This window comes from Micrasema longulum, unplaced genomic scaffold (genome assembly GCF_059751315.1).
Source record: "Micrasema longulum isolate JH-2025_06_02 unplaced genomic scaffold, ASM5975131v1 h1tg001888l, whole genome shotgun sequence".
NCBI classification, from domain to species: Eukaryota; Metazoa; Arthropoda; class Insecta; order Trichoptera; family Brachycentridae; genus Micrasema; species Micrasema longulum.
In genome coordinates, this window is record NW_028279062.1 from 18,886 (window position 1) to 42,698 (window position 23,813).

The window sequence follows — 23,813 nt, forward strand, 5'->3', positions numbered from 1 at the left end:
TTGCACATTAAATCGGGAGCATCGTTCTGCAGTACATTCACACCGTCCCTACCATGAAGCCAGGAAAGCTGTTTCCTTCTTAATAGTGGATCCTCAGAATACGGACTTCATCATAGAAGCTGCAGTTCGGCCACGAGGAGATTGTGACGGCGCACATACTTGAGAGAGCGCGCTGCCTACCCCCCCTAGTGGAGAGCACCAATTCAACTGGAATAGTAGAGTTTTCAGTGGCTCTGAGGAGCATGGTCACCATTCTGGAACGGATGAAGAACGCAAGCTGCTTATCTTCACCGCAGCTGCTGAACTAGTTGCCAAGATCCCGCTGGCGATCAGGGTAATACACCTTACCGATGGATCAAGACGAACGCGCCTCTGTGAAGGAATTTTCTTGTTGGCTCAGCGAGAAGAAACATATTATATGCAAAAAACTGATAAAAAGGAATATTTTATTTTATTTATTTCGAATACAGGTTAAATTAATATAAATAAAAACTATTAAAAATGTAAACTAAAATTAAAATTTTATGTATTCGCTAAATTATACTGCAATAAAGCGACGACGGCTTAAAGTTTCAACTACATAAAGAATAAAAATATACTATGTATTAAAATGAAAGAAATATGGACCAAATAAGGAGAAAGGAAAAGAAAGAAATTAATAAGGAGTGGCGGAGGATGATTGAAGGAAATAAGGAGTGGATATAAAAAGATGAAGCAATTAAATAATGGTTTAAAAAAACATGATCTACTATAAGACTTCAAGCTAAGTCATGCTAATCCTTCTTCACCCTACAAGGTGATAGTAGCAGAAAAATCTACGAAAAGTGGTAAGATCTATTCAAAAGTACTCCGAGTAAGGCGACTAATAAACTTTTAGAAATGGAGAGGGGGGCATAAAAACAACTGTAGCAATAAAATTTGGATATTTTTATTTCGTAGTGATACACAAAAAAATCTGAGATTCTTTTTTATTTTAGTCAATCGACGGACTAAAAAGGAGCCAAATTGGCATCATAGGTAATATATTATTATGCCGTCTGAACTGAACTAAAGATTGAACCCAAACAACGTTATTTTTTTTAACAGTATGATTGTAATATGCTATAGTATAGTAAGCATGATCCAGGCGGACTTGGCAATATGCTAAGTGTGTCACTTTTAGTTATAGAAGTGGTAGGACCACCTGCTTCTTGAACGCTCGCCTTTGCTGTAGGAACGACGATGTGATTTAAAGAATAGCGAATTGAATACCCGTTTTGGGAAAGGTGTTTTTATAATCCGAGCATGAGAAAGATATTTTATAGATATGAGTTAACAAGTGTGATTTTAAATTACTTCTCCGAGAACATTCATATTGACACTCTGAACATGATAATGGTTTTTCTCCGGTATGAACCAACATGTGTAATTTCAAAGACATTTTATGGGAAGCATTAAATTGGCACTCGGTCATCGGTATGAGTTAGCATGTGTATTTTTAAATAACTTTTCCGAGAAAATTTATATAGGCATTCTGAGCATGAGAATGGTTTCTCATCAGTATGAGTGAACATGTGTGATTTTAAATTACTTTTCTGAGAACATTTCCACTGGCACTCTGAGCATGAGAAAGGTTTCTCATCGGTATGGGATAACATGTGTCTTTTTAAATCACTTTTCCGAGAACAATTATATTGGCACTCTGAACATGAGAATGGTTTATAACCGGTATGAGTTAACATGTGTGATTTTAAATAACCTCTCCGAGAACATTTAAATTGGCACTCTGGGCATAAGAATAGTTTCTCGCCGGTGTGAGTTAACATGTGTGATTTTAAAGAACTTTTCTGAGAACATTTAAATTGGCACTCTGAGCATGAGAATGGTTTCTCACCTGTATGAGTTAACATGTGTGATTTTAAATTACTTTTCTGAGAACATTTCAAGTGGCACACCGAGCATGAAAATGGTTTTTCATCGGTATGAGATAACATGTGTCTTTTTAAAGTACTTTTATGAGAACATTTGAATTGGCAATCTGAGCATGAGAATGGTTTCTCGTTGGTATGAGTTACCATGTGCATTGACAAAACACTCTTCTCTGGACATGCATATTTACACTCCGAACCGGCGAAGTATTTCTGTCTTCTGTCGTTTAAACCTAAAATAAAAAAAGATCAATGTATGAAACCAGCTTTTATCTTATGATAAACTAACAATAATTGTAATAATAATCCAAAATATTTGGGGCTGGATTGACGTGGAAGAGGCGAAAATGCTGGCTGGCGATGGGTCTCCTAGAGGCCACATGTCCACATGCTCCACTTAGGAGAAATATAAAATTATGCATAGTACGTTTTCAATTAATTTTTTTAAATATCGAGTTACGCTCACATCTAAAACTATAGCCCAACTATGCAAAATAAGTTGAAATATTCTGCATACCACCATCCATCGTCCAAAGACATAATCTCAGAACAGATAAGGTGAAAGGAAATATTACTTACTTGAGGCTAATTCGCTTTTACGAAAGGATTCTTGTTTAATGTCAGGATAGTCAATATCCATCTCTGTAAATATAATTTTATTACTGGTTATCCTAGGCTGGTCAGTACTGGTCCCCGGTTCAGCCTTCACGGTAGCACCACCAGACTCCTCGCTAATGAGGAGACATGGCGCCTCTTCCCCGGTACGGAGAATATCTCCTTCTACATCGCCAATCCCCGGTTCAACCTTAATATGCACAGAAGCGATTTCCATATTTTTCTTTCAAGTACAGGAGGTAAACCTTTGATTTATCCTGGAAATTATTTATTTATTTATTAATTTACACGCCCTACGGGCTTTTATATATATTAGAAATTACATTCAAGTGCAGCAGTGAAACATAAGTATGTAAATTTAGTTCAAATTAAAGATAACATAAGAAAAGCTAAAAGATACAATAATAAGTAAAAATCAGGAAATGTACCAACATAGGTATATTATGGGCACATAGAAAAATATTTAATAAATTCACATATGAAAACATACACACATACATATACATACATATAAGTTTATACATTATTACCTATAGAGATACATGAGGGAAAAAAAAGTAAATAAAGAACAATATTAAGAAATTTTATACAAATTAATTTATAACCTTTTGAATACTTAACCTATATTTATATAAAGACAGACGAAATATATCAACTTCACCATACTCGTTACCTAGCCGCTGGCCGCTGGTCGGTGTAGTCTAGGTATTGGTGAATTGTAATAATAATTGTGACTGCCAGGAGATTAAAAAAATAACGTTAGCTGCCGAGTATTTCGAACAGGTACTTTCAAGCTGATAACACTAGTTAATTCCGGGACGTCCAATACGCCATTTGCCATTTTATATAATTTTAATAAATCATTTATAATTCTTCTTTTACAAAGAGTTGACATATTTAGTGTACATAATAAATTATCGTAATCAATATTTTCAGTGGGTATATTAAGTTTGTAATTGATGAATCTAAGGAATTTACGTTGTACTCTTTCTAACTTTAAAATATGAACATTGTAATAAGGTGACCAAATTGTTGAATTGAATTCTAAATTACTTCTAACCAAGGCGGTAAATAGCAGTTTGAGGGTAGTGATGGAATTAAAATCCTTTACAGTTCGCTGCAAATATCGGAGACATTTCATTGCCTTATGAAATTTCAGTGATGGTATCAATGTGAGGAGTAAATGTCAATTTTTCGTCAAAAACTATCCCCAAATCCTTTATTTGTGTAACTCTTCCCAGATTGATATGACTAATGTTGTAATCGAATATTATGGGTTTTTTACTTCTGGTAAATGATATTACACAACACTTGTCGGCATTTAAGTAAAGTTCATTTTTCTGGCACCAGTTGTACAGCCTTACCAAATTTGACTGAAGAGCTCCACAATCGGTATCAGAGGTAATCGTCACTATTAAATATTTTCCTCCTTGCTTCCGTCCGAAGATAGATTAACCACACAAAGTAATGACTCCATTCTTTAGCAAAGCTGATCCAGCTGATGATATATATGGAATGCCACAGACATAGAATTAAGAATAGTCCAGAAAGAGCGTAGAATCATATTTGAAGACATCGGAGTGTGTCCGAAAATCCCCCCACTTTGCTCCACTTTCACCGCGCGCATTCGTGAAGTCGCCGCGTAATGTTTCCAAATGGAAAAAATATATAATCACAACACAAATGTAAGTTTAAAAAAAAGCAACTTTATTTTTTAAAGAAATATTTGCGGTCTTATGATTTACCCAAATATTTCATTTTGAGGGCCATTTTCAACGAGTTGTAAATAACTCACTATTAGAAAATGAAATCGAGTTGGGTTAGAGTGGGATTCGAACCACGGACCTTTGGTCCGTGAGTCCGAGACACTAGCCACAGGACCACAACCCGATTTGTTAATTTCTCTAAAATTTTATTGTGGACGCGGAAACATTGATTGACACAACAGAGTAGATAAGTAAAGCTTCATTTTTAATAAGAGTCATTTAATTAATGAACTTTACATTTAAAACAAAATTTATTTTACATAAAACGGATATTTTTATACCATGTTAAATAATATTTGATGTTTCAAAGATAATGTCGGTCAAATGTCCACCACGGCGTTGTTTAATCTGACGTCTAATTTTCATTAGTTCTCTCATTAGACGAGCAAAGTAGTGTAAAAAAAAATACTAACCTGGCAACACTAACGAAATGTTAATTTTGTTTTCTTCGACAATCTGACAGATGGAAAAATAATTAAATTTTAAAGTGATGTATTTGCCACATACACATACATTTGCTGTGATCCCATCCTGTTTCTTTAGGATTCCAGCAGTTATTCTACACTATAAAACGACGCAACACGGCATAGTTGAATTTGATTCGGGAGTTGCGTACTGCCCGACGTCTACAAAGAAACTAATGGGTCAAAACGTAAAACTTCTCTTTTAAGAGTAGTTTAATCGCCTTCTGTTTGATGCGCATATGCGGTTTCTGGACTATTCTTAATTCTACGGCCACAGACTTGTTTATATGGACCGAACGCCCGCCATTATTAGATAGATATTAGGTGAAACAAAGATAAATTTACCCAAAGTGGTTTCTTTGTTAGTGGAATGATTCCACCGGCCATGTATTAAATTGTGGGTATACTTAATTAGGGGAATGCTCGCCACTTGCGTACACCAGATACTGTCAGACACGAAATGGCGGCTATTAAAAAATACTGTAGACAATGTTACCAATCTAATGGCCGTAATACGTACTTGGAATGTGACGTGCTTCCATAATAATTCACATTGGAAATATATATAAATATGCATATTTTACACATAAAGGTTTATCGATTTATTTTATGGAAGATTTTCGGACGACAAGTAATGTATGTTGGTAAATGGCGTAATGAGGTATTTGAAAAAAATTAATTCAAAAGTAGCTGATTTCTGAAAATAAATATTTATGTAGAAAATTTCAAACCGTACTTAACTCTTAAAATACTGTGGTAAATAATCCTTTTGCGCGCGGTGATGTACTAGTAAAAAACAAAATATTTTAAAGTTCAGACGTTTGATTAAAAAACAAACATGGAGACATACTGTTTAATAATTCCTTTTCCAAAATTTATGCTTATAAACATATAATTAACTCCTATTATAGCAAAATAAATAAAAAATCATAAATATTACTCGCGTGTGTCCCACATCACTGTCATCAAAGAAATGAAAACTGAATCTGTTTGACACGACACCCGCTACAAAACAGCGTCTCTGTCTTTCTTGTTATGCGTTCTATCTCAGTGCTCTCTTAAACATGTCTTGCTGAATCAGCGGACATTCATTCTTCGCGTGGTAAGATTTTTTTTTGTATTAAAATTCAGCATAGTTATACAAATTTTACTTTCTAAGTCCGGTGTGAAAATGTGACATCACAACTACACAAGAGTTTAAAAATGGAAAATAAGGTGAAACAACAAAATATTTTTTTTAATAAATTAAAAATAAAAAACTGCGTGATATCTTTGAATTATTTTTATAAAACTATCTAAAAATAAAATTATTTTACTACGAAATATGAACGCAGATATATTTTTTTTTAATTTTTAAAATTTTCCCGGTATGTGCTGCCACCATTTTTCGCGACGGTGGTACGATATAGCACCACGCATAAATGGCACATATTCATTTGTATGTATTGGAGTGTTGCGGTTTATTTCAGTCCACTGCCATTGTTTGGTGTTTGAAGAAATTTGTCTAAAAGGCGTTTTGTACTTACCAATATTGTTATGGCATGGTTACTCAGATTGAAAATGGCGTACAGCGTGTATCGAGTATTGTTTATTATAACACAATATGTTTTTGTGAAATTTTGACTTCTTCCAGATAAAGAAACGAAGTGGAAATTTTTTTCAACACATCAAGTGAATCTGGGATTGTTAAGATTTGTTCACTGTTATATTTATAGTTTGGATTCGTTGTAAAATTAATTAGATATATTTTTGACATTTGTTGAGATTTATGTGAGCATGTCTTGTTTGCGAAGGACATAATTGATATTTCTTTAAATTATCAACGTATTGTGACAGACTTTGTACAGTAGAAATTAGATTTTTAAAGTAAATTCGTAAATAATGCAACGAATAATCATTTTAGATTATTTTTCTTCATACCCCTTAAATCTTTTTTTAAGTATCTATACAACAGCGTTGCCAATGCTAATTTTCCGAGTTCCCCAAAAATCTAGATCAAATCACTTAAATGGGGAAAAAACAAAGTCTTGATTTTCCACAAATCCCCCACATAATTATCTCAAGAAAGAAAAAACAGTTTTAATAAAATATGTATATAATAACATGAAATAAAAACTGGCTAGAATCGTGAGTGTAGCGAGGGTCCACCATCGGTAACTTTGCCATTTATACACATATATGATATTACAATATTTTTTAATTCAAACAAAATATACTTAAAATCTAGTCATCCTCGATATTTAAGAAGAATTTAAACTAATTTTGTTAATAACCTACCTTAGGATTATCTTGCGGTTTTTTTAATTTTATTAGAAAACTCCAAAATTGATGTAGTCAAGTCCATCAGATATTTAGGAGTTGTTTTGGACTATAAACTGACATACAACGAGCATATAGATAATACAGTCAATAAATCACTGAAATTACTTGGCTTCATTAACAGAATATCCTCTGATTTTACTAATGTCCGTACAATCAAAACTCTTTATTGCTCAACTGTTCGCCCTCTTCGAGAATATGCCTCAGTGGTCTGGTCTCCATTCTATGTCAATCGCATAAATCACATTGAATCAGTTCAACATCGCTTGCTTCAAAAAATAGCGTGGATGCTTGGACTAGAGAGAGATAATTATTCTTATGCTGAAATAGAGTCAATGTTAAATATTTCTAGTCTACAAAAACGTAGAACTAATATTGACTCCATATATATGTTCGGCATACTAAATGGTATAATCGATGTTCCATCATTACTGGGACAAGTAAAATTCAATATTCCGACTCGTGGATTGAGAAACAATGAAGTACTGTTCATCGATCAGCATAGAACAAACTATGGACTAAATTCTCCAATGACCCGCCTTTGTCGTATTGTTAACTCAAGACAAGATCTGGACTTTTTTGGTTTAAGTTTACAATGATTTAAACGAGCACTAAATAAATAGTCCAGATCTTGTCTCGATGTCCCTTATGTTTGTCAATGCTTCTTTATTTTTTTTTAAAATGTTTTAAACTATTCTTTTATTGTAATATTTAAACCTTATAAATTGTATACATGGACAATGTTCGTTAATAAATAAATAAATAAATGAGTATTATGTTTTTTAGTTCTTGTGTGGCTATGGTGTCACACAAGTCGACATAGGGCACAAGACTTGATATATCTCTCTTAATTTTTTAAATGATGAACTCGTATTTTTTCTAATCTTCGAATGGACATTTTCACACCGGATTCGAAAAGTAAAATTTGTTTACAACTATGCTGGATGTTAATACAAAAAATATTTATCCTTGCTACGCGATTAATGAATGTCCGCTTATTCAGCAACACGTCTGTGTAAGAGAGAGCACGAAGATAGAACTCATAACAAGGAAGACAGAGACGCTGTTCTGTGGCGGGTGTTGCGTTAAACAGATTCAGTCTTCAGTCGGTTGATGACAGTGATGGGGACGCGTGCGCGTAACATGAGCGGCTTTTTTATGATTTTAAATTTATTTTGCTATAACAGGGCTAAATTATATGTTTATTTGCATTATGAAAAATAAATTATTAAACAGTATGTCTTCATGTTTTTTTTTCAAATGTCTGAACTGAATTGTTGAGGGCATTGCAATACTGTACATTTGTTATTACATTAGTGGAAAAAGGTAAGTGATGCGAATCCGTTTTGGTAGATTTAAGAGTTGACATTCAAAAACATAAGTTCTTTTATTTTCGAAGAATTCAGTCTCTTGCGGCGCTCCAACAAAACAAAGCCCTCTTCTGAAAACAACACACTGCTGGGGACGCACGTCCCCGACGCGCAGAACTTCAGCTTGACCAGGTGCGACAGGTTCGGGTACAGGTGCTCGTGGAACCTCCACCAGTCGAGGGGGCTCTTGTCTCGCGGGAGCGCGTCCTCGCGCAAGTACTGCTCCACCTCCAGGCTCGCCAGGGTGGTCAGCGCGTCCGCGGGCTTCACCATGTCGCCGGTCACCTCGTCGAACTCCTCCCAGATGGAGATCTTCCGCGCCACAGCGTCCCTCTTCTTGCTCGCGCCCGCGGCGGCGCTGCGCTCTTCCTTCTCCGCGATGATGGACGTCACCAGCGCTATGACGATCTGCTTGGTGTTGGCTGCCGCTTCTTGGCTCTCGTAGTAATGCTTGAACCTCGGGTCGAGGAACATGCACATGGCGAATATGTCATCCTGCTCCAGATTAGGGATTTTCTCTTTCAAACCGTCTTGCAGTTTTTTCAGGACTTCGCACGCTTCTTTACTGTACGCGTCGCTACACAAAAGCCTCTTCGTGGTCTTCTTTAGGCCCCGAGACACGGGGATAACTTGACTCGCAGTAAACGTTGGGTGTTGGCTCATGATCGTGCAGATCTCTTCGAACGGGCTTAATATTTCGCAAATGCCGGCGCACGATTCGAGGTCTGGTGTATACAGCGCCGCTATGTCAGCGTCTAATAAACTGAAAGCTTGACCTACCGATTCTCGGATTTCTGAGAATCTTTTCAGCATGTAGTAAGTAGTCATCCATCGCGTCGGGACATCTTGGATAAGATACATTGGTTCTGAAATTCCCGACCTTATTTGGACAATTTCCAGGGTCTGGGTGGCCGTCGGGCTCGTCACAAAGTAGGCAACGATCGTCCGCACCCTCTTCAGAAGCTGCTCCACCTGTTTGAGCGAATCCTCTATGACGGCGTTGAGAGTGTGCGCATAGCACACGAAGTGCCTCCAGCCGAGCGACTCGACCGCTTTCTTAACGTTACATTCTCCGTCGGTCACAACCATCTGGATCTTCTCCTTCAAGTCCCACTCCTGGGCGACTCTCTGCAGCTCTCTCGCCACCGTCGCGCTGCCGGGGCTGCCGAGCAGCGGCACGCACTCGAGCAGCACTGTCTTGAAGACGTAGTCCGACGATACGTAATGCGCGGAAACCGCCAGGAATGTGTCATTACCCACAGAAGTCCAGAGGTCCGTAGTGAGACACGAGGTTTTCGCTGCTTGTATCGTTTCTCGAACTTTGGCTCGACAAATATTAAATAACGACGGCATCAACGAATCTGAAAAATACTTCTCGTCCGGAACGACGAAGGATGGGACGAAAGCGCTTAAAAGCTCCCGAAAGCCCCTGTCTTTTACAATGGTAAATGGATGAAAATCCCAAATGAAAAGCTTCGATATGACGTTCTCGATGAATACCCTTTTATCGTGCGCTCCGAAACTTTTAAAAGTATGCGCGGGTAATGTGACCTTGCTTTCGGGTGGAACTAGCGGTTGGCTGAGCGGCGGCAAGCTTTGTGGGTCTAGCAGCTGTTCCTGCGCGCGGGGCGCTCCAAATTCGCCCTCTACATCCATACCGACACCAATTTCGGGATGTTTTCTCTTCAAATGCATCTTCAAATTCGTAATCGTAGCCTTGTACGAGAAGCTATTATTACAGTACTTGCAGCACGCCATGCTGTTTTCCAAAGTGTCGAAATGGGCCCAAACCACACTGCCTTTCCTTCCGGGCGCGGAGGACTGCGAGATGTTCCCGATCTGCACGTCGAGGATCTCTGTCTGCGGACGCCTGCCCTGCAGCTGCTCCTCTGCGAGTTCGCCCTTGAAGTCGATACCGACACAAATCTTCGGATGTTTTCTTTTCAAGTGCGTCTTCAAGTTCGTAATCGTGGCCTTGTACGAGAAGTTATTGTTGCAGTGCTTGCAGGACGCCATGTTATTTTCCAAGGTGTCGAAATGACCCCACACCACGCTGACTTTCCTCCCAGGCGGGAAGGACTGGGAGATCTTGCCTCTCCGTGGGTTCAGCTCATGTGTAACGGCCGGCTGTTCATTCGCAGTACACTCTGCCTTCGGACTCCCGTCCTGCCGTTGTTTATGTGCGCGTGACGCTCCGAGTTCGCCCTTAAGATCAATACCGAGATAAATTTTCGGATGCTTTCTTTTTAAATGCGTCTTTAAGTTCGTGATCGTGGACTTGTACGAGATGCAGCTGTGACAATACTTGCAGGACGCCACGCGATTTTCCAAAGTGTCGAAATGAGCCCACACCACGCTGCCCTTCCTCCTGGGCCGGGGAGACCTCGACTCCTCGTAGTCTGACTCATCCGAGCTGGAAGAGAACGCAGACTCTGAGTGTCTCTTCAGGTTGGAAGACGAGCCCTCGCTGGGCTCAGTCTCGTAGGCGTCGCATATCTCTTCGCTCTCCCCGGGCATGACTTCGAAATGTGATGCCAAGGTCCTCCGAGTAGTTTGAGACCTCGCATAGGTCCTATGCTTCTACCGGCACCTCGAGCTCGTCCGTCACTCTCTGCAGCGGTGTCGTGAAGATCTCCTCGAGAATTTTAATATCTGGGACTCAGGCTCGCCTTCAATCTCAATACCAAGCTAGTTTAATTTTTCGCTTCATAATAAGAGTAGGAACTATCGACGTTTCACCCTGCTTCATCATTAAAACGTTAAATGCGGTAGGTAACGGGTACCGTTCTAGACTCGTCACTCGGTTTACCGTAGTGCGTCACAGTTGTTCACTGCTGACACAGCTTTATTACGATAAAAAATATAATTTAGCCACACATTACATATTGCACATAGAAATTCACATCGAAAGTATTTGGAACAAATATATACGATATTTTGATGTTTGGAACACGAGCTGTCAGCCGTCACTCGACGCTAGACTCGGTAATTCCATAGATACTCACTACTTCCATAGATACTCGCTACCTTTTTTTCGTATCTCGCTACGGAAATATTGTCTTTGTCTCTTTTACTCCTAACGACAAATGAATCGCCTACGGTTATCTCGCATTAGTCTCGCAAAGTCGTTCTACATGAAACAAAAAACGAAGAAAATAAACATTTTGTAACTCGGAAATTGAAAAATTCGCTGTGTGAAAAATGCTGTAAAAATTAAGTATATTATTACGTTACAGTATGTATTATGGTTTGCACTAACGGAATATAGATATCAAATGTAATATTTTTTACGTTATATATTAAAAAATGAACATTTTCATTTTCTTTTTGGTAAAAAAAAATACAATAAAATATGTTTTACTGCAATGAAAAGACGTTGCTGGCTAGAAACCCCCTTTTTATTTAGTAATTAAGTCAATGTCTTTCTTTCTTTTTAGTGTAAATATTCCAATAAATTCTACTTAACTAAGTAAAATATACTAAATGGCATTTACTGCAATTTAAACTAGTAACGCTAATCTTACAATCAATTAACTTTAAAATTACCAGCAGATCTTAAATGTAATTGAATACGAGAAGGTACATTCATTTTAGAAGTTTTTAAAAACGGAATAGCAGAAAAATTTGTGAAATACAGTATGCACTATTTTAATGTGGTTCTAAAATTAATTAATAATGAACGCGGTAGGTAATCAAAATGCGGATCCTTTAAGAAATGGAACGTGAACTAGAATGTTATTTTTATCAAAATGATTTATTGTTTGAGAAATCGTAAAACGCAATAGATTTATTGGAAAATTGTGTTAATTCATATTGAAACATTTTTTGATGCCACCCCGTTATTTCCCGATACAGAAAATAATTGTCTTTATGATGAATTGTGAAAATACCTGCTTATTATTTTCATAAAAATATTTTAGACACGTATATAAAGCTCATATTAATGTGTAAAAAACTTTTCAAACATTACTTATGAAAGCACGTCACACTCCAAGTACTCAGTAAGGCCTTTAGACTGGCAACTTCGTCCACTGTATTTCGCCATGGCCGCCATTTCGTGTCTGACAGTTGACGGTATCTGATGCAGGTATGTTGTGGCGAGCTGAATAAAATTAAATAAACCATAAAATGGGGTGGCGATTATAATTTTGTGAGTATTATTTGACTGAATTGTTGATCTTTGTTATTTTTGCGGGGAATAAAAAGATGCGCTTGCGCGATTATGGCAAGAACGGAAAAGATCAGTATGCAGCCAAACAAACTACAGCAGACAAAAATCCTACCTTTAGGAAGACAGGAAAGGGAATCAGAGACAGGAATTCGAACGCTCGGCTTCTGGGTAGGTTTTCCCGTTTTTGGTGAGCACAGCACTTTTATTATAGTTATTTGGGAAATACAACAGAGAGAAATTGTGGAAGGTTTTATCGGAGTATGGAGTAAATGGTAACCTGACAAGGGCTATTGCGTCACTGTATAAGGACAGCACAGCATGTGTGAAGGTAAATGTGTCATTCACATCGTGGTTTAATATTCCGAAAGGAGTCAAACAGGGATGTGTAATGTCACCATGGTTGTTCAACATATACTTCGATAACTGTATGAAAGAACTGAAAGATTTAAGAATGGGAGCTAAAATGAGTGGTATAACTTTTAGCTGTCTTCTGTATGCGGATGATGCCGTGCTTCTTGCTAGCAGCAAAGAAGACCTTCAATTCTTGGTAACAAAAGTCTACGATGTATGCAAGAAAAGTGATTTAGTTATGAATGTTGATAAATCGAAAGTGATGGTTTTTTAAAGGGACGAAAATATAACTAAATGTGAGATCAGCGTGAACGGAGATATTCTGAATCGGGTAGAAGAATTTGTGTACCTGGGAAGTATGTTTACTAGGGACGGAAAGGCCGAGAAAGATATTGAAAGGAGGGTGAGTACTGGGAACAGGGTGAACGGTGCACTAAAATCTACTTTGGCAAACAAATGTTTATCGCAGGAGGCTAAACTAGCAGTTCACAACGGAGTTCTGGAGTTCCGGAGTTCAAATCGGGAGTTTCAAAGAAACTAATGGGTCAAAACGTAAAACTACTGCTTTAAAAGTAGTTTAGTCGCCTTCTGTTTGATGCGCATATACGGTTTCTGGACTATTCTTAATTCTTTGGAAAAAAAAAATATTTTTTAATTAATAGTGATAAATTATTTCATTTCCAGGATTAATCAAAGATTAACTTAAAATTTTTACTTTAAAAAAAAATGGAAATCGCTTCAGTGAATATTAAGATTGAACCGGGAACTGGCGATGTAGAAGAAGATATTCTCCAAACCGGGGAAGAGGCGCCATGTCTCTGCAGCAGCGAAGAGCCAGGTGTTGCTACCGTGAAGTCTGAACCGGGGACCAGTACTAACCAGGCTGGGAAGACCAGTGATATAGTTAAATTTATAGAGATAGATATTGAGTATCCTGACATTAAACAAGAGTGTTCAGATTCCTTTTATAAAAATAAAATAGCCTCAAGTAAGTAATACTCCCTTTTACGTTATCTGTTCTGAGATTATGTTTTTAGACAATGTATGTGTACGCATAAGATTTCAACTTATATTGCACACGATATATGTTCAATTCTGCTGGGTTAGAGCTCATGTTGGGGAAATCGAAAATGAGAGAGCAGATGAGCTAGCCAAGGCTGCTGCGGTCAAAAAGGTGAGGACGAACTTTGATGAAGTCCCAATAAGCCATGTAAGGTGATCCCTTGCAAAAGATAAATCAAATGAGTGAAGGAAAATTTATGAAGAAAAAATTGCCAATAAGTGGATCAAGCAACTTTTGAGAAGCACAGACGAGGCCAAAACATTTTGGAAGCATGAAACGCCTACATATGAATTGACTCAGGCTCTCTCGGGGCATGGGTGCATGAGGGAATATCTGCATCGCTTTGGGCTCCAAGACGATAGTTGCTGCCCATGTGATGGCATCACTGAGCAGACTGTAGAACATCTTCTTATATACTGTCCAATGTTCGATAGGCCGAGATGGAACTTGAATGCAAAGTAAACCTAGCTGAGCTTCTGAACTGTAATGATACACGAAGAGAGACTGTTCGATACATTACAGGGACGATCAAGCAGGCTAAGTTATTTAATGGTGGTATCTAGCTCCTTTTGTTTTTTTCTGTCCAACTTTTACGAATTTTTTATTTATTTTTATTATTTGTTAATGTAATATTTCTAGAGTTATTCTGTTTCTTCTGCTGTTATTTTTATTATTATCTACGATGAAAAATGATAAAGTCAACTGAATATAATCTAAAGATAAATATATTCGAAAACACCTTGTATATAACAAAAGCAAGGTACAAATAATTTGCGATTAAAAAAACAACTCGTTGCATAATTGGGCCACAGTTTTATATGTGAACGATGCTCGATATGACAGATGACATTAGTCTTGACCATCACAGTTAAACTTTTATATATCTTCTTCGGGAATAAAGCTATCAAATAAAGCAGTCTGGTGGTAGTTAGAATCACAGCAATGGTTGTCATAAAAAAGATTCTTTTAGATCTTTTTTCAAAGATTCTTTTAGATCTTTTTTCAAAGATTTTTTCCCCGAAACTATTACTTTACTTAACAAAGAAATACCTCCTTAGCTCCCAATGAAATTAGAAACTTTACGGATGGTAGCCTGCTCGATGGCAAAGTGGGAGCGGCATTCGTTCCTTTTGAGGGTGATAAAGAATTACCAGGCAGAACATTTAAATTAGACTATTTCTGCTCAGTTTTTCAGGCTGAACTACTCGCAATACGAGACGCTCTCGATTGGTTATTTAAAAAAAAACACTAGAGAGGTGGGTTTTTGCAAAAATATTATCAGACTGTCGTTCGGGCGTTCAAGGTATAACTGATACTCGGTCGGTAAATCCATTATTCGTAGATATTCAGAGTATTTACTCTTAAATTTTTAAGCATCTAAAAATCAGAGGGATGATTATTCAAATATGCTGGATAAGAGAACATGCTGGTATCATAGGAAATGAGAGAGCTGATGAACGAGCAAGAGCCGCAACTTGTAAAAAAACGGCATCTTTCTTCTCAGAATTTCCCCTTAGCTTTGCTAAACGCTGTATAAAACAAAATACGCAGCAGCGTTGGGAGGATCATTGCCGCGCTTCTTCCACAGGTAAAATCACTAAACTCAACGCTGGCTGATGCGGCAAACTTCCGTCGTCATCACCAAAGTACTTTCGAAACGACCCGGACACGGAGCTATGAGAAGGTACCTATATAGGTTTAAATTGAGGAATGATGACTATTGTCCACGCGATGATATTTCTTCACAGAGTATCGAACATCTGTTATTTCAGTGCCCATTTTTCAGTTTGCAACGCCATAATCTTGAAGCAGAATGCAGGAAAGATGGAATATCCTCAACAGATATCCACACCGTCGTTAAAAGTAGTTATCACGCGCCATTGTTCTTGGACTTTGCAACAATGGTGATTGGACTCATAAAGATAATTGACCAAAATCAGTGATCGAACATCCCATTTCCAGGAAAAACAAAAACGATTTTTTCCTTAGCCTTGTTACATGACACGTAAGGCTAAATACAGGGGTTCAAATATAGATATATAAAAAAATGGTTGGCAAAATAATATTACTTGTTATAATATTTTTGAGATGATGAAAAAATATGCAAATAAAAACTTTCGACACTCTTCTGGCATGTAAAAAATAGCGAATTTCCAAATCGTAAGATGTAAACCTAATACAAAAAAATCATTAAAATATATAGTTTGATTTTTATCCTTTTAATTTCCGTTAATTGTTAAAAGATAAAAAAGTTTTTTTTTTTTTTTTTACAATTTTCTTGTTTTTGTTTCAGGTTTACAAACAAAACAGAAATATTTCGCCTGTCCAGAGTGTCAATATAATTGTGCAAAGAAGAGCAGTTTGATGTCGCACATGATGACTCATACAGGCGAGAAACCATTCTCATGCTCGGAGTGCCAATTTAGATGTTCTCAGAAAAGTACTTTGAAAAGACACATGTTATCTCATACCGATGAGAAACCATTCTCGTGCTCAGAGTGCCGATTCAAGTGTTCTCAGAAAGGTCATTTAAAATCGCATATGTTAACTCATACCGGTGAAAAACCATTCTCATGCTCAGAGTGCCAATTTAGAACTTCACATGGAAAGTCTTTGAAGTCACACATGTTGACTCACACTGGTGAGAAACCTTTCTCGTGCTCAGAGTGCCAATACAAATCTTCACATAAAAGTCACCTGAAATCACACATGTTAATTCATACTGGTGAAAAACCATTCTCGTGCTCAGAGTGCGAATTTAAATGTTCTCAGAAGGGTCATCTTAAATCACACATGTCAACTCATACCAATAAAATACCATACTTCGATAGTGGAAACATGGTTTAAAAAAATGAAGGTTTAATTCGTCATTCATCAAATCACATTGGTGAGAGTGTTCTAACTGTGATCAACAATGTTTTGAGTATGTTTAAATGTTTGCAGACGGGCTGGATCTCCTCCCTTGAGAGTTATTAAGATTTAAATTTGTTACAACAGAGAGGGAAAACATTTCTGAGATGAGAATATGAAAGTCTAGGCATTTACATGGCTTATAGCCTGTCATTGGCTGGTTTAATGCCCTTAAAAATAATTCTAACCGTGAAATTATTAATAATTAATATCTTGTTAAACCTGTAACTGATCGGTGATTCTTAATATTTTATATTCCTATGTATTTATTCAAGTTTATTAACAGTTGAAATAATTTTAAACCCCGCTCTTCCACAACTTGATACCTATTTTCAGGCCAAAAATGTCATTTTCAGACTATTTTTAGATGAAAATTATAAAAATATTGAGAGAAATAATATTATGTACAAAAAGAGTGTAAATTAAAAATAATAATTTGACATGATGTAGTGATGACGTAGTGTCCGTGCATTATATGTTAATGTATCATCATCATCGTCATTCCTTTTCCGCGCCTAATGGTGCATAGGGCACTGCATTGGCACACCAATCGCAGCGTATCTTGATCATTTTTGCTATTTATTTATTTAACTTTTTGTAGATAATGTTATTTGTACATTGGCGGGTTTATTGCCAAATGGAAATTTCTTCCAACCAACCAATAAAATCATATATTTCAAGTTACAGAACATCAATAGAAAATAAAGATTAAAAAGCTAAAGATATATAAAAATAGAAATGAACGTATTTGTTTATAAATTACCTTAAACCAAAACTATGAAAGGAGGAGATAAAGGAGATGTTTCTTCAGACGTGATTTAAACAGAGATACTGTAGTAACATCTCTGATGGTGGATGGGAGATGATTCCACAGTGGAGCCGCATGGACACTATATGAGTAAGAGAAGAAAGAGGAATTGTGGATGGGTATTAAGAAGGTGCTTTGAGAATTAGAACGAAGAGGTAAAAACCATGAACTGATAAGCGTTGACACAGGTATATACGAGCGTTAGGACTATTAAGTGCATTGAACAGAAGTGAGAGGGAGTGATAGTCTCTCCGCTGTCTATTAAGTCATTTAAGCTTATGGCAAAGGGTTTTAAAAATAAAAAAAATATACTTTCTTGATTATTGACATTTCGAACACAACCATGGCTAAACAGCACAATGGATTTGCATATGCAACACATAAAACTTTCAGCTTCAATAAAACACATTAATACGAAATAATTATATATTTTTATTCATGTCATACTATAATAAGTAATATGAAACTCATAAATTACACCGTGGAGTCTTCCCATCGGTTTCCCTCATGTTAAAAAAACATATTTTTATATTTTGACAGTTAATCTTTGAAAATTTCAATTTTAAATCACGATTATCATTAAACTAAGCTCTACTGCATAGAATTAAGAATAGTCTAGAAGGAGCGTAGAATCATGTTTGAATACATCAGACTGTGTCCAATAATCCCCATAGCCCATTATGCCCTACTTTCGCCGCGCGCATTAGTGATGTCGCCGCGTGAAGTTGCTTGATGGGGAAAAAAATAATCATAACACAAATGTAAGGTAAAAAAATAAATCTGTTAATTTCTTTAAAGTTTTGTTGTGCACGCGGAAACATTGATTGACACAACAGAGTAAATAAGCAAAGGGTCATTTAATAAGAGTAATTGAATTAATAAACTTGAAATATAAAACAAATTTTACTTTACGCAAAACGGATATTTTTATATCATGTTAAATAATATATGATGTTTTAAAGATGATGTGATTCAAATGCCCCCCACGGCGTTGTTTAATCCGAGGTCTAATTTTCATTAGTTCTTTCATTAGATGAGCAGAGTAGGGTAAAAAAAATACTACCCTTGCAACACTAACAAAATTTCAATTTTGTTTCTTCGACAATCTGACAGATGGAAAAATAATTCAATTTTTCAGTAATTCATTTGCTACTTAAACATTCGTTTGCCAATTACACATGAAATGTGATTGCATCCTGTTTCTTTAAGATCCTAGCAGTATTTCTACACTTCAAAATGACACAACACGGCATAGTTGAATTCAAATCAGGAGTTGCGTGCTGAGCGACGTCTACAAAGAAACCAATGGGGCAAAACGTTAACCCTCTCATTTATGAGTAGTTTAGTCGCCTTCTGTTTGATGTGCGTATGCGGTTTCTGGACTATTCTTAATTCTGTGCTCTACTGCTTTCATTGCCAATTAACTAACTTTTGGCAAATTATATGTAGGGCGCATTTCATATATTGTCGTTCCTTCTTGTAACCATATCGCAATTACACTAGTGCCTTCTCAGGGGATCTCCACCCATTTCAAATTGTGTTGCTTTTCTCAAATTTACTATGTTCAGAACCATAGAAATATAATGGTCCAGAAACCGCGTACGCACATCAGACAGAACAACTCGTAAATGATTAGATTAAAGTTTTGGCCACAGTTACTTTGTAGACGTCGCTAAGTACGCAACTTCCGATTGAAATATTATTACTCCGTGTTGTGTCGTTTTCAAGTTTCAAAATACTGCTGGGATTAAAATGGAATAGGGTGATATCACATTTCATGTGTAATAAAAATAAATAAAAGTAAACCATAAAGTTCTAATTAACAAATAAGAACGATCTGGAATTAAATGTAATTTGCTAAATTGCTTTAAAACATACTTGATCGATAGTAACCTGTCAGTGAAAATATATGTTATATCATCATATAAATTAAAATCAGTTAGTGGAGTACCCCAAGGCTCGCATCTTGGTCCAGTGTTGTTTTTAATATTTATAAATGATGTAATTTATATATTTGATAATGTACATGTTCTCATATTTGCAGATGATATGAAAATATTCAAAGAGATAAAAAACATTAACGATTGTAACATTTTGTGCCATAATTTGTCCAAATTAAACCTATGGTGCCAACAAAATAAATTGCATCTCAATATAAGCAAATGTCAAGCTATGAGATTCTATAAAATAAAAAATCCAATTCTATTTAATTAAATGTTAAATCAAATTAAAATTACTGATGTTTCTACCGTGAGCGATCTGGGTGTTTTGTTCGATTCGAAATTACTATTTAAAGAGCACATTATTAAAATAACTAACAAAGCTGTAAAATTATTAGGATTTGTACTTTAGAACCGGAAAAGATTTTAATAATATAAACACATTAAAATATCTGTACACATCTCTAGTTAGAAGCCAACTGGATTATAATTCTCCAATATGGTCACCTTATCATATCACTTTCTCAGATTCTACTGAGAGAACTCAGAATAATTTTCTTATGTGTATTCATTTTAAGATGGGTTTTTCTAGTAATCAATTAAATTAAAACAAAAATCTAGACTCTCTTAAATGAACTAAATTGCAAGAACGAAAAACATCGACCGATTTTACGACTTTTTATAAAATAATAAAACCAATGTTTGATACCCCTGATCTACTGAAGTTGATTTCATTCTATGTACCACCTAGATTAAGCAGAACATCTACAATATTTTATTGTCAAAATTGTCGAACGGTAGCTCAATATAACTCACCTATTGTTGGATTACAGAATACCGGGAATGAATATGCATCATATTTTGATATATTTAGTTTATCTCTGCCTAACTTAAAAAATAAAGTGACCAACATATTTTAATCAAAAAGAGCAAATCAACTTCAGGAGATTGGGTTGGAATAGTTATAATTTGATTGATTAATGTATTTTGTTATTGTATAATTTCTTTAAAATATGAATTTATTTCAAGTAATTTATAATTAGTATAGTACAGGTATATTATTATTAATATATCATACTCGATTTTTTATATTTTTATTTTTAAGCACTCTTTATACCACACATACGTAAATGGCAGAAATCCCGTATATAAATAAATATTGTTAAATAAAACTTGGAGGGCATTTTGTTAATATTGCCAGGGTAGTCGATTTTTTACGCGGTTATCTATTAACCCTTATACTGCTAAACAACGATATATCGTTGTTGTTAATCCCTATCATAAAGTTCTAACTAGACTGATGCTGACGTCATAATCCCCAAAAGGGTAAATAAATTCGGGAACTGCTTGTTGCACTTAACCGTCAGTGGTATAAAACATTTTCAAAACATAAAACTTACTTATTCGACGGGTTATTATTTAGTTTCGTACCTATTTCAGCCCTACGGAAAATTTTATACAAAAAATGTTTTCTTACGCGCAGTAAAAATTTAAGCATTTACGGCAAAGTTTCTTGAAAATGAATAAAAAATCATTAAAAATATTTTAATGAAAACGAACAACTTTGAACGACGTCACTTGTTCATATGAATCAATCAATGATAAGAGGGTTGTGTAAGATTTCCGGTTTGCTAATCGTCAATGGACCAATCAGCAGAACTAACCGAGAAGAAGCGGAAGAGAACTTGCGACGTCACGCGCGGATTTATGTCAGAAATACAAAACTTTAAAAGATCGTAGCGCTGATAGTACGATACAAAAAAATGGAAAAAAAAGCTTTGTCTATTAACATTTTTTTTTAAACCACTAAACATCCTCATTATAGATTTACTTATGATGTTTAAAGTCGCAGTGCTTTTAAGAAAAAAGAAACGACTAAACACAGGAAACACTTAGCTAATCGGGACCTGAAACAGTGAACTTTTTTACATTCCAAAAACAGTGAAATAAAAAATAAATCAATGTTAATAGTTAGATTTTTAATCACCTATATGATATTTGAGGAAAATAATTATATTTGGTGTTTTCCCCGCTATTGAACCCGATTCAGTGATTACGAAAATATTGATGTACTTCCGTAATGAATAACTAATTGAATACTTTACCTTTATTATAATAACTCTTATCTAGTGAAGTCCCTATATCACCGGAAAACCCCATAATTAAGAATATAAACAAATAAGTAAAGAGCCATAAAACATACAAATAATTCACCATGTAACCTAATGATTGTCTATTAGGACGTTTGAATATTAAAAAAATCATTTGTTAATTTATTATAATGGGTACCCACAGTAATGGGAAATCAAAATGTTTTAGCTGTTCATTAGGTAGTAATTATTAAAAAATATCGTTTTTGTCTTATTCACTTTCGGAATAGGTTGAGCTGCTAAGTCTCCGAGTTTCTCGGCGAGGTACTATTATTTCTTTATCACTTTCACTATCCGTTATCATTTTGAATTATATATTTTGTAAATTTATTCATAATAAAAAGGACGCTTTGCAGAGTTAAATTGTTAGTTAGAGTAACAAAGTAAGATTCAAAATATATATAAATGTAAACAATATGTAATTTACCTCAGCTGTTTGTAATTTCGGCAACTGTTGTCTATCTCGCTCAATCCATTATGCGTGAACTAGCTATTAGTGAAACGGAATATTTTTCTTAGAAGAGATATCAATTTGTGAGACAGTTGTACAAAAACATTATTTTTTTAAATTAAAATTATATTAAAACAACTACCAAGAAATAATATCACTTCTTAGTACATTTACCGGTTACCTTTAAGTTTCAATCTAAATAACTCCCTACAAACATTTGGACATACTCAAAATATTGTTGATTAAGATAACTTGCATAAAAAAATTAAAGTAATTCTAGACATTACCTAGGAGGTGAAATAATTTATCCAGATGAAACTCACCGACATCAATAAAGATTTTAGCTCTTTTAGTTTGCAAAAGTCAACAGATGGAAGAGTTGAGGTAATGTAAAAATAATCATGAATGTGGATGTGTAAACATACCCAGAATAGTGAATATTTCGCAGTGTGTAAAGTGGTCATTTAAACCAGCCAATGACAGATCATAAGTCCTGTAAATGCCTAGAATTTCATATTCCCTTGGCAAAAATGTTTTTCCTCTCTGTTGCAACAAATTTCAAGATATATTTTACTCAATTTTTGTTTAGATGCATTGATGGAAGTGGTAGGTTTGATAATATATAACAGAGCACTTTGCCCCGCAATCAACAAAAAAACTATCATAATTATTTCGTTTCAATAATAACAATGCGCCTTGAGATTGCAGTACGAGATCAGTTTTGTTTGTTTTTATTTTCAATTAAGAAAGGGTTTACAACCGCTGTACGAAAATTGTCTATTTGCGGCACGAATTGTCTATCTTGCTTACTCCATTGGGCTTGAATTAGATATTTATGAAACGGAAGATTTTTCTTGGAATTGCTATTAATTGATAAAACAGTAGTGTGTTTGTAAAACAACGTATTCGATAAAATATTTTTCAAATGTATAAATAAGAGGATTTCTGATTAGATTCTTGAAAAACTGCGTAGCAGCGTAAGGGTTAATAAGCCTTAGTACTGATGGATTTTCAAAAGCTGGCGCGTTCGAAATACTTACACAAACGCATTGTGTAGTATCTGTGAATGAGCCCGTGGTATGACATCGCACGGCATACGCCCTATGAAAATAATCTCTATCTCTCTCGCACTCAGACGCGCTTATAAGCGTGACTTAGACAACTGTTGCTTTGTTAGTTGCTAATGATATGGTAATAAAACATACACAGGATGCTCCTGCGTTCGTCTGAATTTCGCTGCTTTTCTTAACAGTAAAAATATAATAACATCTATTTGATGTATATGTATTAAGCTATGGATAAAAAAATACTGGTTTATAAATACATATTTTCATTTAATTTAATCATGTTTAGGTCGATTATCTGGTGCTGCCGCTTTCGCAAAACTTACACAAAAAAAATGCACAGAATATTGATTTTATAAATGTTGATATTGTATTAAATGTTTTTTATAAATCTCTTTTGGATTAGAGCGAAAAAAACATTAAGAAAATGTAATATATTTACACAACATTATTTTAGGTACGTG

General features: G+C 35.5%; 3 protein-coding genes across 3 annotated transcripts; 1 reads left to right on the forward strand and 2 right to left on the reverse strand.

Annotated features, from left to right (window-relative positions):
• Positions 1-908: 908 nt before the first annotated feature.
• Positions 909-5,212, reverse strand: LOC148273646 (uncharacterized). Its single transcript, XM_088238404.1, has 3 exons — positions 5,098-5,212; positions 2,487-2,779; positions 909-2,140 (listed from the first exon to the last, which is right to left on the reverse strand). Exons 2-3 carry the CDS (start codon positions 2,737-2,739, stop codon positions 1,434-1,436), a joined length of 960 nt encoding a protein of 319 aa, XP_088094530.1. The 5' UTR covers positions 2,740-2,779; positions 5,098-5,212; the 3' UTR covers positions 909-1,433.
• A 1,655-nt stretch (positions 5,213-6,867) lies between these two features.
• LOC148273647 (zinc finger BED domain-containing protein 4-like) lies at positions 6,868-11,419 on the reverse strand. The gene has a single exon (XM_088238399.1). It carries the CDS (start codon positions 10,956-10,958, stop codon positions 8,427-8,429), a length of 2,532 nt encoding a protein of 843 aa, XP_088094525.1. The 5' UTR covers positions 10,959-11,419; the 3' UTR covers positions 6,868-8,426.
• A 1,226-nt stretch (positions 11,420-12,645) lies between these two features.
• On the forward strand, positions 12,646-17,151 carry LOC148273648 (uncharacterized). Its single transcript, XM_088238405.1, has 4 exons — positions 12,646-12,780; positions 13,648-13,951; positions 16,320-16,667; positions 16,970-17,151. Exons 2-4 carry the CDS (start codon positions 13,690-13,692, stop codon positions 16,990-16,992), a joined length of 633 nt encoding a protein of 210 aa, XP_088094531.1. The 5' UTR covers positions 12,646-12,780; positions 13,648-13,689; the 3' UTR covers positions 16,993-17,151.
• Positions 17,152-23,813: the final 6,662 nt, after the last annotated feature.